The 15320-nt window shown below is 44.0% G+C and overlaps 1 protein-coding gene across 1 annotated transcript; it reads left to right on the top strand.

The window, feature by feature from the left end:
• The first annotated feature begins 13913 nt into the window (after nucleotides 1–13913).
• Nucleotides 13914–14951, top strand: LOC127348571 (protein STRICTOSIDINE SYNTHASE-LIKE 10-like). Its single transcript, XM_051374556.2, has one exon. It carries the CDS (start codon nucleotides 13914–13916, stop codon nucleotides 14949–14951), a length of 1038 nt encoding a protein of 345 aa, XP_051230516.1.
• Nucleotides 14952–15320: the final 369 nt, after the last annotated feature.

Below are 15320 nucleotides of genomic sequence, written 5' to 3' on the forward strand. Positions count from 1 at the left end.
TTACCATTGATAGTAGGAGGTGCAGCAACATGTGAATCATTATCATTACTAATGGTGGTAATAGTCCAAACTTTAGCTACATTATTCTCTTTCGCTAGTTTTTTATTTTCTTCTCTATCCCACCTAGCACGCAATTCAGCCATTAATCTTATATTCTCATTAATTCTAACTTGGATGGCATTTGCTGTAGTAGTAATCTTATTATCAATATCATTATTAGGCATAACTTTCAATTTTAAAAGATTAACATCAGAGGCAAGTCTATCAACTCTAGAAGCAATAATATCAATTTTATCAAGCTTTTCCTCAACAGATTTGTTAAAAGCAGTTTGTGTACTAATAAATTCTTTAAGCGTAGATTCAAGACCAGAGGGTACACTCCTATTATTGTTGTAAGAATTCCCATAAGAATTTCCATAACCATTACCATTAGCAGAAGGATATGGCCTATAGTTATTACCAGAGTTGTTCCTATAAGCATTGTTGTTGAAATTATTATTTTTAATGAAATTCACATCAACATTTTCTTCTTGAGCAACCAATGAAGCTAAAGGAACATTATTTGGATCAACATTAGATCTACCATTCACAATCATAGACATAATCACATCAATCTTATCACTCAAGGAAGAGGTTTCTTCAACAGAATTTACCTTCTTACCTTGTGGAGCTCTTTCTGTGTGCCATTCAGAGTAATTTATCATCATATCATCAAGAAATTTTGTAGCCGCCCCCAAAGTGATGGACATAAAGGTACCTCCAGCAGCTGAATCCAATAAATTCCGCGAAGAAAAATTTAGTCCTGCATAGAAGGTTTGGATGATCATCCAAGTAGTCAGTCCATGGGTTGGGCAATTCTTTACCAAAGTTTTCATTCTCTCCCATGCTTGAGCAACATGTTCAGTATCTAATTGCTTAAAATTCATTATGCTACTTCTCAAAGATATAATTTTAGCGGGAGGATAATATCTACCAATAAAAGCATCCTTACATTTAGTCCATGAATCAATACTATTCTTAGGCAAAGATAGCAACCAATCTTTAGCTCTTCCTCTTAATGAGAAAGGAAACACTTTCAATTTAATAATATCACCATCTACATCCTTATACTTTTGCATTTCACAAAGTTCAACAAAATAATAGATATGGTAAGCAGCATCATCAGAACTAACACCAGAAAATTGATCTCTCATAACCAAGTTCAGTAAAGCAGGTTTAATTTTAAAGAATTCTGCTGTAGTAGCAGGTGGAGCAATAGGTGTGCATAGGAAATCATTATTATTTGCATTTGTGAAGTCACACAACTTAGTATTTTTCAGGGGTATTCATTTTAGCAACGGTAAATAAAACAAACTAGATAAAGTAAATGCAAGTAACTAATTTTTGTGTGTTTTTGATATGGAGAGCAAGACAGTAAATAAAGTAAAACTAGCAACTAATTTTTTTGTGTTTTGTTTAGGTGCAGCAAACAAAGTAGTAAATAAAATAAAGGAAGACAAAAACAAAGTAAAGAGATTGAGAAGTGGAGACTCCCCTTGCAGCGTGTCTTGATCTCCCCGGCAACGGCGCCAGAAAAAGAGCTTGATTGCGTGTAACTCACACGTTCGTTGGGAACCCCAAGAGGAAGGTATGATGCGCACAGTAGCAAGTTTTCCCTCAGAAAGAAACCAAGGTTTAATCCAACCAGTAGGAGCCAAGAAGCACGTTGAAGGTTGATGGTGGCGAAATGTGATGCGGCGCAACAACAGGGATTCCGGCGCCAACGTGGAACCTGCACAACACAACCCAAGTACTTTGTCCCAACGAAACAGTGAGGTTGTCAATCTCACCGGCTTGCTGTAACAAAGGATTAACCGTATTGTGTGGAAGATGATTGTTTGCAAAAAAACAGTAAAACAAGTATTGCAGTAGATTGTATGCTATGTAAAGAATAGGACCGGGGTCCACAGTTCACTAGAGGTGTCTCTCCCATAAGATAAAAGCATGTTGGGTGAACAAATTACAGTCGGGCAATTGACAAATAGAGAAGGGCATAACAATGCATATACATGATATGATAAATATAGTGAGATTTAATCAGGGCATTACGACAAAGTACATAGACCGCCATCCAACTGCATCTATGCCTAAAAAGTCCACCTTCAGGTTATCATCCGAACCCCATTCAGTATTAAGTTGCAAAGCAACAGACAATTGCATTAAGTATGGTGCGTAATGTAATCGACAACTACATCCTTAGACATAGAATCAATGTTTTATCCCTAGTGGCAACAAAGACATCACAACCTTAGAACTTTCGTCCTTTGTCCCAGGTGTCAATGAAGGCATGAACCCACTATCGAGCATAAATACTCCCTCTTGGAGTTAAGAGCAAAAACTTGGCCAGAGCCTCTACTAATAACGGAGAGCATGCAAGATCATAAACAACACATAAACAATAGATTGATAATCACCATAACATAGTATTCTCTATCCATCGGATCCCGACAAACACAACATATAGTATTACAGATAGATGATCTTGATCATGTTAGGCAGCTCACAAGATCCAACAATGAAGCACAATTAGGAGAAGACGACCATCTAGCTACTGCTATGGACCCATAGTCCAGGGGTGAACTACTCACTCATCACTCCGGAGGCGACCATGGCGGTGTAGAGTCCTCCGGGAGATGAATCCCCTCTCGGCAGTGGTGCCGAGGCGATCTCCTGAATCCCCCGAGATGGGATTCGCGGCGGCGGCGTCTCTGGAAGGTTTTCCGTATCGTGGCTCTCGGTACTGGGGTTTTCGCGACGGAGGCTATTTGTAGGCGGAAGGGCAACGTGGGGGGCCACACGAGGGCCCCACACCACAGGTCGGCGCGGCCAAGGCCTGGGCCGCGCCGCCCTATGGTGTCGGCCCCTCGTGGCCCCACTTCGACTCCTCTTCGGTCTTCTGGAAGCTTCGTGCAAAAATAGGACCCTGGGCGGTGATTTCGTCCAGTTCCGAGAATATTTCGTTACTAGGATTTCTGAAACCAAAAACAGCAGAAAACAGCAACTGGCTCTTCGGCATCTTGTTAATAGGTTAGTTCCAGAAAATGCGTAAATACGACATATAATGTGCATAAAACATGTAGGTATCATCAATAAAGTAGCATGGAACATAAGAAATTATCGATACGTTGGAGACGTATCATCCTCCCACTCAAATAGTTCGCTAGAAACAATTTCTTTGAAACAAGTAAGAAACATTGACAAACACTTTTGTCTTTGACTTCATAATGGAAAGAATTCCCAATCAATTTCATGGGATAATCAACAAAGACATTTATCCGATTTTGGTTGTAAACTCATTTACTTATGCTATGCATACCAAAATTTATGAAAGGACTATTTAGGGTTTACACCCATGCCATAACTCGTATGGTGTCATTTCAATGGATCATGATGATGCTCTATACAATGTAAAAGCGATAGTCTCTAAAGCATAATACACAAAAATATAATGGCTTCATTTTATTTTATCTCATCATTAATCCAACAAGGTTTGGATACGTCTCTCGGATACTTCATCATCACTATGATACTCCAAGAAATGTGAGTTGTAGAACAACCACTAGTAGGAAAACCCTTATAGGCGGACCTTAGTTCTGTGGCGCACCAGAAAATATGCGCCACAGAAATTTATTTTGTGGCGCACCAGGCAAGGTGCGCCACAGAAACAGCTTAATTTTGTGGCGCAGCAGCCGACCATGCGCCACAAAAACTTGGCGGGCCCCACAACCTGTCACCCCCAATTATCAGTGTAGGTATTTCTGTGGCGCACAAGGCGCGCTGCGCCCCAGAAATTCTTGTTTCGTGGCGCACTAGCTTTGGTGCGCCACAGAAGTAGTTGATTCTGTGGCGCACTTGTTCTGGTGCGCCACAGAACTAAGGGAACCTAGCTATATCATCCCGTGCCCTCCCCCGCCCACGCCTGTTCACCTCTGATCCGTACCGCGCGCCTCTCCCCTCTCCCCTCTCCTCACCGCGCGCCGCCATGGTCGTCGCCATCGCCGTCGCCGCCGCCTTCCTACGCGAGGGCCGCCTGCCGCCACGCTCCTCCCATCCCCGCCACCTGCAGCACAAGCTGCCGCTACGGCGAGGAGGGGACGCCGCGAGGAGGGGCCGCCGTCGCGTCAAGGTGGAGGAGCCGCCGCGACCTCCACCCTTGCCGTCGTCGTCGGTGAGCTCCTCCACAACTGTTGTTGTCGTCGGTGAGCTCCCTCCCTCTTCCTCCCCTCCCCTCCCTCTTCCTCCCCCGCGCGAGCACAACGTGCTCGACGAAATGCTCGCTCTGGATGTATTGCTGCTGTTGCTCTGGATGCATTGCCCCTAATCGTTTTGCATCATATGGTGTTCATATGCATTGCTGCTGCTGCTAGTGATGCTTATTGGAGTGTTCTATATGTTGTTCTGAACCTGTACAATGTGACAATGAAATTGTTCTGAACCGTACCTGTATATGGTGTTCATATGCATTGCTGCTGCTAGTGATGCTTATAGAAAGATGTGACAATGAAATTGTCTATGCTTATAGAAATTGGAGTGTTCTATATGCTTATAGAAATTGTCTATTCCTCTGCCTCTGCCTCTCTGTACTTGTTCTATAAATCCTTGTCTGAACCTGTACAAGGTAATGAAGACTTGCTCACTTGGTATTGCTTGCTAGTTGGACATTTGGTTGGTTTTGATGCTACTGGTTCATTTAAATGCATGAAATGCTACTATGGTATGCTACTGTGGTATCCTTGTGAAGAAAATGATGGATTCTTGTGAGCTTATGGTATGCTACTATGCTACTGTGGTATCCTTGTGAAGATTTACTTGATGGATTGTTGTGAGCTTATGGTATGCTACTATATTATTGGATTGTAGTGTCACTTGACTGTTCAAGTTTCAATGTTGGTTACTTTTCCTCTAGTGCAAGAAATGGTTGAGCAGATGTTTATCCACTGTTGGCCTTTATTCTTGGTAGCTCAAAGTGTCATGCACTTACTGGATCATCAAATGTTTCCCTTTGTCCCTGGTTGCCTCCTTAATTGATGCCCTATGATCCAAATTACTATATTATTGGATTGAGTGTTATGGCTACTGCTTGTTTGCTCTCCAAATTACCAAGTGATGAATATATAATCCCTTTGGAGCATCTGCCCCATGCTATATATGTGTATTTGACCATGCTTATGATGGATTTCTTTTAAGGACTCTAGCTAGATTAGAGGGGAAAAGTTGCTGCTTTGTTGCCTATGATAATGGATCATCAAATGTTTCCCTTTGTCCCTGGTTGCCTCCTTAATTGATGCCTTATGATCCAAATGACCCAAGTCCCTTGCATGATCCCATTTGTCCCTAATGTTGCTTAAGATGAATAAATTCCCTCTAATCACCATTTGGAGATCAAGACTAGTTCTTGATTTCCATTAGCTAGACTCCAATATTAAAAATTTCTCCCAAATTTGGAGACAAACATTTTAACATTACCCCAATTGATGCCTTTGTCCCTGGTTGCCTCCTTAATTGATGCCTTATGATCTATTTCTTGTTGGCTTTGATGAAAATAGAGATATCCACAGTAGGGGATCATGTAAATGAATGCCACTGTGGTATCCTTTGAAGAAAAAGGACTGTTTCTGATGGTTTTAAAAGGCTAGGTGGTGCTAGGTGATTAAGTTGGCTACCAAGACTTGTCTCATCTGGTTAGCTGGGATATGCTATGTGTTGTTGCTTGTTTAGGCATATCTATCACTTACTGGATTTACTGGTTCTTGATTGGCCTCTCTTTTGCCAGCATCACTTGGTCTATATACCAAGTGATGAATAATACCTTTGGAGCATCTGCTCCATGCATGCTATGTGTGTTTGTGCATCTTGACTTATGTCACCATGGTTGCTGGTTTGGTGGTGTTTTTGTACTTGCCGATGATTAGATGGTTGGTCGATATCACTCGTACACTCGGGGGTGGAGCAAGTGAGCCTGGTGTGATGGCACAAATATCAATATCTTGTGCATCCTACCTGGCCTCACTTACTCCATCCCTGGATGTTAATATTTGTTTCGACCAACAAAGTATGAGGCATATGCTATTTAGTTGATACCACTTGGCTCTTTCTTCCATTTTAGTGCCGATGATTAGAATGTTCGGTCAACTTTACACTCCGGGGTGTCGCTAGTGAGCCTGGTGTGATGGCACAAATATCAATCTCTTGTGCATCCTACCTGGCCTCACTAACGCCATCCCGGGATGTTAATATTTGTTTCGACCAACAAAGTATGAGGCATTCCATTTAGTTCATACTAGCTACTTCTTAATTGCATTGGCCTTTCTTCCATTCTAGTGCCGATGATTAAATTGTTTGGTCACTTGTACACTCTGGGGTGGGGCCACTGAGCCTGGTGCGATGGCACAACTATCAATCTCTCTTGTGCATCCTACCTGGCCTCGCTGACCCCATCCCTGAATGTTAATATTTCTTTCGACCAACAAAGTATGAGGCATATGATATCTAGTTGAGATACCACTTGGCTCTTTCTTCCATTTTAGTGCCGATGATTAGAATGTTTGGTCACCTATACGCCGCAATATACTTTGTAGACGGGCCCCCCTTTCCCGGCCGCCGTTCGTGAACGAGTCTTTGACGAGACAACAACGCCGACATGCCTCTCGGCGCGAGAACCACGCCGGTCCAGCCGCCTCTCTTGTGGCCGCGTCTCTGCGCCATGCACTCTTCGCCTTCTTGCCCAGCTGAACAATAGGCGATCGTTGGAATAAGGAAGCCGATGACGGCCGATCGCAATCTAATCTTGCGACCGACCGTCATCGGTTTCCTTATTCCTACGATCAGTCTATTGGTTCACCGGGCAAGAAGGCGAACAATGCAGGACGCGGGACACACGGCCACAAGGGAGGCGGTTGGGACTGCCGTGGTTCTGCACCGGAGAGGCAGATCGGCGTTGTTGTCTCGTCAAAGACCCGTTCACGGAACGGCGGCCGGGGAAAGGGGGCCCTTCTGCAAAGTATACTGCGGTGTATACTGCAACTATGGTTTCTGACCATAGTATTTGTGTTGACCAATAATGTATGAGGCACTTATTCCATTTTGTTATTCCAGTTGCTTTGAGATTTTCAAAATGCCGATGATTAAAATGTTTGGTCCCCGTACACTTGGGGGTGGCGTAAGTGAGCCTGGTAAGATAGCACAAATATCAATCTCTTGTGCATCGGACTTGGTCTCACTTACGCCATCCCTAAATGTTAATATTTGTGTTGACCAACAATGTATGAGGCATTTATTCCATTTCTCTTGTGCATCGGACTTGTTGGTCTCACTTTCTTCCATTTTCATCATAGTAGGAACTGGATATGAAGACCCCGATGCAAGCGAGCCTGGTGGGTAGAGATGAGGGAGCAAAGGAGGAACCGGATGAAGACTACTTTGTATCTCGAAATTGTGAAATTTGTATGAATTAAGAGTTGTATGCAAAACATTTGACACTTAATTGCCACTATATATTTATTCGATCGGGCTCTAAGTAATGTGATGATGATGTCTATGTTATATCTGTGCAATGTACATGATATTTATATTATATCTGAATGTTGCTGTATATAACCTGTGTATCTGTATATCTGTATTGCTGTCTATACTGCATGTGTATAGCAGGCAGCACAAAATCGTGTATAATACAAGCAAATTCTGTGGCGCACTAAAAACCAATTCTGTGGCGCACGCTTTTCTGTGGCGCACCTAAGAACCAGTGCGCCACAGAAACCTTAATTCTGTGGCGCATGGGCAGGTGCGCCACAGAAACCTTATTTTTGTGGCGACGTTTCTGTGGCGCACCAACCATGCGCCACAGAATCCATTTTTGGTGCGCCACTGATGAGGCTTTTCCTACTAGTGAACTTCATAACTCTCTTAGATGTTCTCTAAAACTTATAATTCAAATATTTCCACTATGATCCAATCATAGATATTTGACTTTTCTATTACGATGATTTCCACTTCATGCTGAAACTTATTTGAATCCATTCAAATGTTTCAAACTTCTTCCTTATCGAATATATCCACATATATATATATATACTCAATTCATTGTTGGAAGTTTTCATTAAGTAGAGGAATCTCCCGCACACAACTATGCCCAGTGAACCACATACATCGTCATGTATGTTTCCACTAAATTAGTTGTCCGTTCAACTCTTGGCCTATAAATGGTATTTTAGTCATTTTTTTAGAAGAGATTTGCAAGCGCCAAACGATTCAGAAATCAAATGACTCCAAAAGTCCATTTGCATGGAGTTCCTTCATGTGTTCCTTTCTAACATGACCTAAATGGCGGTTCCACTAATGAGTGAAATTCACATCATTTGCCTTATGGCATTTTAGCGTCAGTGTTATGTATGTGTGCTTCACCATAAATATTTATAATAACTTATCCATCGTACATGGAGTAATGTCATAATTTGAACAACTCATTGTTTTTATTTGACCAGAGCAAAATAACAATTATTAAGTTCTTTATTATAAATTCTAAGGGCTAGGTAGAATGCCAACGACAAACATAATAACATTTTATTATATTCCAGAAGTGCATTATTACCATATTCCTTATCAGTCACTTAGGCCATCGTATTCTTGTATTGCGTTGTACTGTATGACATCTCATACCAACCAATCTGGTACAAATACCCAAGAATATTATTATGTGACCAAACAAGGAATACATCCATAACATGTATATCATCTATATACCTGAGCTAGATTTTCTAGTCTTTTTTCTTTCTTTAAGGCAAAATATCTTTTGTAGTTTCTCTTTTAGTTTTCCTCACTCTCAGAAAAAACACTTCACCTTCAATAACTTCTAGGTCCATTGGTCAAATACCAATAACCTTGAGGTTTTTACTTTGAAGTTTTGATCATCATATGACAAGTGTTCTAGATATCACTATTAGTAACTTTGTAATATGATGAACAATTTCACTCATAATTTTATCCATTATATCATGACGACTTTCCGAGACCACGTATGTACATGCTAGGCTCGTAAAGTTTAACCTCAGTATTCGCATGTGCAAATCTGGCTTGCACCCGTTGTATGCACACGTAGAATCTATCACACCCGATCATCACGTGATGCTTTGAAACGACGAGTCTTAGCAACGGTGCATACTAAGGACGATCACTTCATGGATATGCGAATATCGTTAGTGCTCAACTAGTTGGAGGATTGGGACGCCTGGCGTCTTCAACCTTCGTACATTCCCATAAAACTTATGAGTTTATGTAGTCTCACTAGATTATATTCTATCATCTTGCAATAAGGTCTTAGGTATCACATATATCTCATACCTTGCTTATTTCTGAAAACAAAATTTCCAGCTCCTTACTTTTCAAACAGATTTGAACTTCAAGTTTCACGGAGGCAAGATGATTCTAGGTACTAATTGAAACCATTATTCTTTGAATCATTAAGGAGAGGTTTACTAAAAGTTTGCAATAGGACTTAATCATTTCTTGATTCTTTAACAATACGGTACCAGTCCGTAGAGTTACTTGTCAGACTTAACAATATTTCTATCTCAATTACAAGACTAGCGCATGGTAGATAACAGATGCCAATTCTACAAATTTAATTCAAAATACTATTCAGACTATGTTCATGATAATTAATTCATGTTTTAATCTAATTACTAATGAACTCCCACTTAATACAACATCCCTCATAGTTGTTAAGTGGCACACGATCCACATCCACTACACCAAAACCGATCATCACGTGAGATGATGTAGCTTCAATGGTGAACATCAACATGTTGATCATATCATCCATATGACTCGTGTTCAACCTTTCGGTTTCCGTTGTCCCGAGGCCATGTCTGTACATGCTAGGCTCGTCAAGCAAACCCAAGTATTCCGCGTGTGCAAACATGGCTTACACCCGTTGTATGTGAACGTAGAGTCTATCACATCCGATCATCACGAGATGCTTCAAAACGACGAACTGTAGCAACGGTGCATACGAGGGGAGAACACTTTATTATCTTGATATTAATGTGAGGGATCATCTTATAATGCTACCGTCGCGATCTAAGCAAGATAAGATGCATAAAGGATTAACATCACATGCAATTCATAATATGTGATATGATATGGCCTTTCTTCTTGTGCTTTTGATCTCCATCTCCAAAGCACATGATCATGATCTCCATCATCACCAGCATTGCACCAAGGTCCGTGGCGCCGCTTCATGGTTGTCCATCACTTATAGCTACTATGACAACTACTTGAAATAAAGCTATTACATGATGAATAGACACGCAGGTCTTTAACAAAAATTAAATACAACCATTAGGCTCCTGCCGGTTGCCATAATACAACAATGAACATCTCATACATCAAATATAATCATCATCACATCATGGCCATATCACATCACCAAACCCCTGCAAAAACAAGTTAAACTCCTCTAATTTGGTTTGCATATTTTACGTGGTTTAGGGTTTTCGAGTAAGATCCAATCTACCTACGAACATGAACCACAACGGTGATACTAGTGTTGACAATAGAAAGTTCAAATTGGAATCTTCACTATGGTGGGAGAGACAGACACCCGCAAAGCCACTTATGCAATACAAGTTGCATGTCAAGCGTGGAGCAAGTCTCATGAGACGCGGTCATGTAAAGTTAGCCCGGGCCGCTTCATCCCACCATCCCGCAAGATGCAAAGTACACAAACTAAAGCAACAAAAGCATCAACGCCCACAAAACCATTGTGTTCTACTCGTGCAACAGATCTATGCATAGACATGGCTCTGATACCACTGATGGGGTTCGTAGCATAGAAAACAAAAAATTTCCTACCGCAAGACGAATAAATCCAAGATCTAATCTATGGAACACCCAAGATCTAATCTACAAGATCGGAGCAACGAGATTGATAAGATACTAACCCTTGAAGATTTCCAAAGCCTACGAGATTAGATCTCGTTGTTGGTGTAGACGATCATCCCCAATGCTGCAATCCGGCAGCACTTCCGTACTCGGTCGCGCGTACGGTGTCGATGAAGCCCTTCCTCTCCCCGTTCCAGCGGGCAGCGGAGGTGTGGTAGATCTCCACGGAATCCCAGCAGCACGACGGCGTGGTGGTGGTGGTGGAGAAGAATTGCTGCAGGGCTTCGCCTAAGCCTGCGCAGCATATGGAGGAGGAAGAGAGGGGGGCGGCCAGGGTTTCTGGATGGGGTGCCTTGGCCGGCCACCCCCTCCCCTCTTTATATAGGTGGGGGGTTGGCCTAGGGTTTCCCCTAGGGCCCACCTACCCGCTTTGGCCGGCCACATGGGGGGCAAACTCCTCCCCCAAGTTTTCCCCCTTATCTCCTAATTTAAACCATTTATTTTAGGAGATAGATCTTATCTCTAGATTTAAACCATTTAAACTGGAGATAGATCTTATCTCTAAGGGGGGCCGGCCTAGGCCCACATGTCATGGTGGGTAGGACCCACTATGCCATGTGGCGCCTATGTGGCCTCTCCCGGGGTGGTGGGCCCACTGGTGGCCCTCTTGAACCTTCTAGAAGCTCCGGTCAAAACACCGGACTTTTTCCCGAACCCCGGAAATTGACTTCCCATATATGAATCTTATTCTCCGGACCATTCCGGACCTCCTCGTGATGTCCCGGATCCCATCCGAGACTCCGAACAAAAACTTCGGACTCCAACTCATATTCCGAATCTACTTATGCGACATCGAACCTTAAGCGCGTCACCCTACGGTTCGCGAACTATGTAGACATGGTCGAGACTCCTCTCCGAGCAATAACCAATAGCGGGATCTGGATATCCATAATGGCTCCCACATATTCAACGATGACTTAGTGATCGATTGAACCATTTACATACGATGCCAATTCCCTTTGTCTCGCGATATTTTACTTGTCCGAGGTTCGATCATCGGTATCTCCATACCTTGTTCAACCTCGTTACCGACAAGTACTCTTTACTCGTACCGTGGTATGTGATCTCTTATGAACCATTCATATGCTTGCAAGCTAATCAGATGACATTCCACCGAGAGGGCCCAGAGTATATCTATCCGTCATCAGGATGGATAAATCCCACTATTGATCCATATGCCTCAACTCACACTTTCCAAATACTTAATCCCACCTTTATTGCCACCCATTTACGCAATGGCGTTTGATGTAATCAAAGTACCCTTCCGGTGTAAGTGATTTACATGATCTCATGGTCGAAGGACTAAGACAACTATGTATCGAAAGCTTATAGCAAATTGAACTTAATGACTTGATCTTATGCTACGCTCATTTGGGTGTGTGTCCATTATATCATTCACCTAATGACATAACCTTGTTATTAATAACATCCAATGTTCATGATCACGAAACCATGATCATCCATTAATCAACAAGCTAGTTATACAAGAGGCTTACTAGGGACTCCTTGTTGTTTACATAACACACATGTATCAATGTTTCGGTTAATACAATTATAGCATGAGATGTAAACATTTATCATGAACAATAAGATATAACAATAACTAATTTATTATTGCCTCTTGGGCATATCTCCAAAAAATACAAAATATAGGTTTCGTTAAAATTTATATTGATGAAAAGGAAAAGGGTATACCATCCAGCTCAACAACAACATTCAGATGTAAAATCGCTTGGATTTTATGATTACTTACTTCAAGCTTGGTACACAGGTTGCAATATCACATTTGCATCCTGATTACCTGCAGAGCAAAACATGATAAATCTTAATTGTGTAGGTACCCTATCAAATAAAGAGTTGCAATTTGGATGTAAAAAGAAGGAGCTACAATCTCACTATTAGGACTTATGCACGAAAATGTTGCCCAAATAAAAACAACAATGACCTACAAATAATATCCTTGCCCAAGAAGACCATCCTGTAGCAGACCCAGCACCTAACAAAATCGGTTAGATCCACTGGTACCACATACATATAGATAAAATATATAGATCAGAGATTCAAAAATTCAAGGTTGGTTGAGGATTCTAGGTAGAGAGATAGAGGAAGAGAAAAGGAGGAGATGGTTACCTATCAGCAAGGGCGGTGAGCAGGGCGGACGGGGCATGCCATACGCGAGGCTCGCGCCTTTCGCGGCACCCGCGCTCAAGGCCGGGGACCCGCTCGCGTCGACTCGGCGCTCGCGCCCAAGGCGACCCAGCGACATCAGAGATGTTGCAGTGATTGTCTCAGACGATGGAAAGAGAAGGGCGGAAGGATAGAGGTGGGATTGGGGAAGCGGCTGCAGCGATTGAGAAGGGTTTCGTCCTGGACTGATTTTGTCTCACGTATTCTCTTTATTTGAGCCAATTAGATAACACCACGTGGACCAGCAGTGGTAGCTGAAAAAAGGCAACCGGCCAGCCCATGCGTGCCAAGTTGCATGTGTGGATGCCCTGTGAGGCCCCCGTTGGGAGGCATCTATTATATGTTAGAAGCCGTTGGGATGGGGCGCATCCCATTTTCGACCGTGCAGCCGTAAAAGGATACTTTCCTCCGTTTGCTGTTTGGACATGCCTGCCTTGCAGACTCACAGTCGCTCTCGGACTCGTCGCACTTAAGCAAAACGTAGGAATCCGATTCCGACCTCTGGCACTGGCAGTATCGTGCGCCGACTCGGACCGCTGGAAACTTCTCCACCGGTACTTTATAAAAGGGCAGCCACCCGCCCCTGTACTCTCAAGTCTCAAGTCTCACCGCCGATCGAATTAGCGAAACCACATACGAAGCTAGCTCCATCACAGAACCAAAATACGTACGTACGTACACCTAGGTACGAGCGAGCCAGCGACGCCGAAGTCGATCTCATCAATCGACCAAAGAAGCAACAAGCAAACATGGGGTGCGGGATGAGCCGCCTCGCCAAGGCCGTCGTCTCGCTGGCCATCATCATCATGCTGCTCATGCCCGGCGCCCTGGCGGCCACCATGGCTAGCATCGACGCCACCCGGAGCCAGCACCTGCCGCTTCCACGCGGGACGGTGCGCGGGCCAGAGAGCGTCGCCTTCGACGGCGAGGGCCACGGCCCCTACAGCGGCGTCTCGGACGGCCGCGTGCTCAAGTGGAACGGCGACAAGCTCGGCTGGACCACCTACACGCACGGCCCCGGCTACGACAGCCAGACGTGCACGGCCACCAAGTTCCGCCCGGAGACCGCCACCGAGAGCCGCTGCGGCCGCCCGCTCGGCCTGCGGTTCGACCAGAGGACGGGAGACCTGTACGTGGCCGACGCGTACAAGGGGCTCATGCGGGTCGGCCCCGGCGGCGGGGAGGCCACCGTGCTGGTCAACAACGTCGACGGCGTGCCTCTCCGCTTCACCAACGGGGTCGACGTCGACCAAACCACCGGGCAGGTCTACTTCACGGATAGCTCCATGAACTACAACAGGGCGCAGCACGAGATGGTGACTAGAACCGGGGACTCCACGGGGCGTCTCATGAGGTACGACCCGCGCACATCAGACGTCACCGTGCTCCAAACGGACATGACCTACTCTAATGGCGTCACCCTCAGCACCGACCGTACCCACCTCGTGGTCGCGTCCACCGGGCCGTGCAAGCTACTAAGGCACTGGATCAAAGGGCCCGACGCGGGGAGATCCGAGCCTTTCGCTGACCTCCCTGGCTACCCTGATAATGTAAGGCCTGACACGAGAGGAGGTTACTGGGTGGCGCTACACCGTGAGAAAAACGAGCTGCCCTTCGGCCGTGACAGCCATCTGCTCGCCGTGAGGGTTGGTGCCAATGGGAAGATTCTCGAGGAGATGAGAGGCCCCAAGAGCGTTAGGCCGACAGAGATAATGGAGAGGGGCAATGGTAAAATCTTCATGGGTTCCGTGGAGCTGCCTTATGTCAGCGTAGTTAAACGCAAATAGTAGAGACGCATGTTGATTTAGCATCGCTTTTGGAATCCTTTTTAATAATAGAGACATTGATGTAGTACAGCTTTTGGTTTCCTATTTTTATCTTAAGTGTAGTTTCTAGTTTGTTGCAATTTATATTTTGTTTTTCTATCGGATTTTCAATGTGATCCACACTAATTATCAACTATGTATCCGGATTCCGAAGTAGCGTGGTATCAATGTGACCCGCACTGATTATCGACATATCATGTGTCTTTCCATGTCTTGACGTGCGAAACAACTATGTATCCAGAGTTGTGGTATCAATGTGACCCACACTGATTATCGACATATCATGCGTACGTCTTTGTTTGCCAACTGGGTATCCAGAGTTGAGGTATC

This window comes from Lolium perenne, chromosome 4 (assembly GCF_019359855.2).
Source record: "Lolium perenne isolate Kyuss_39 chromosome 4, Kyuss_2.0, whole genome shotgun sequence".
NCBI classification, from domain to species: Eukaryota; Viridiplantae; Streptophyta; class Magnoliopsida; order Poales; family Poaceae; genus Lolium; species Lolium perenne.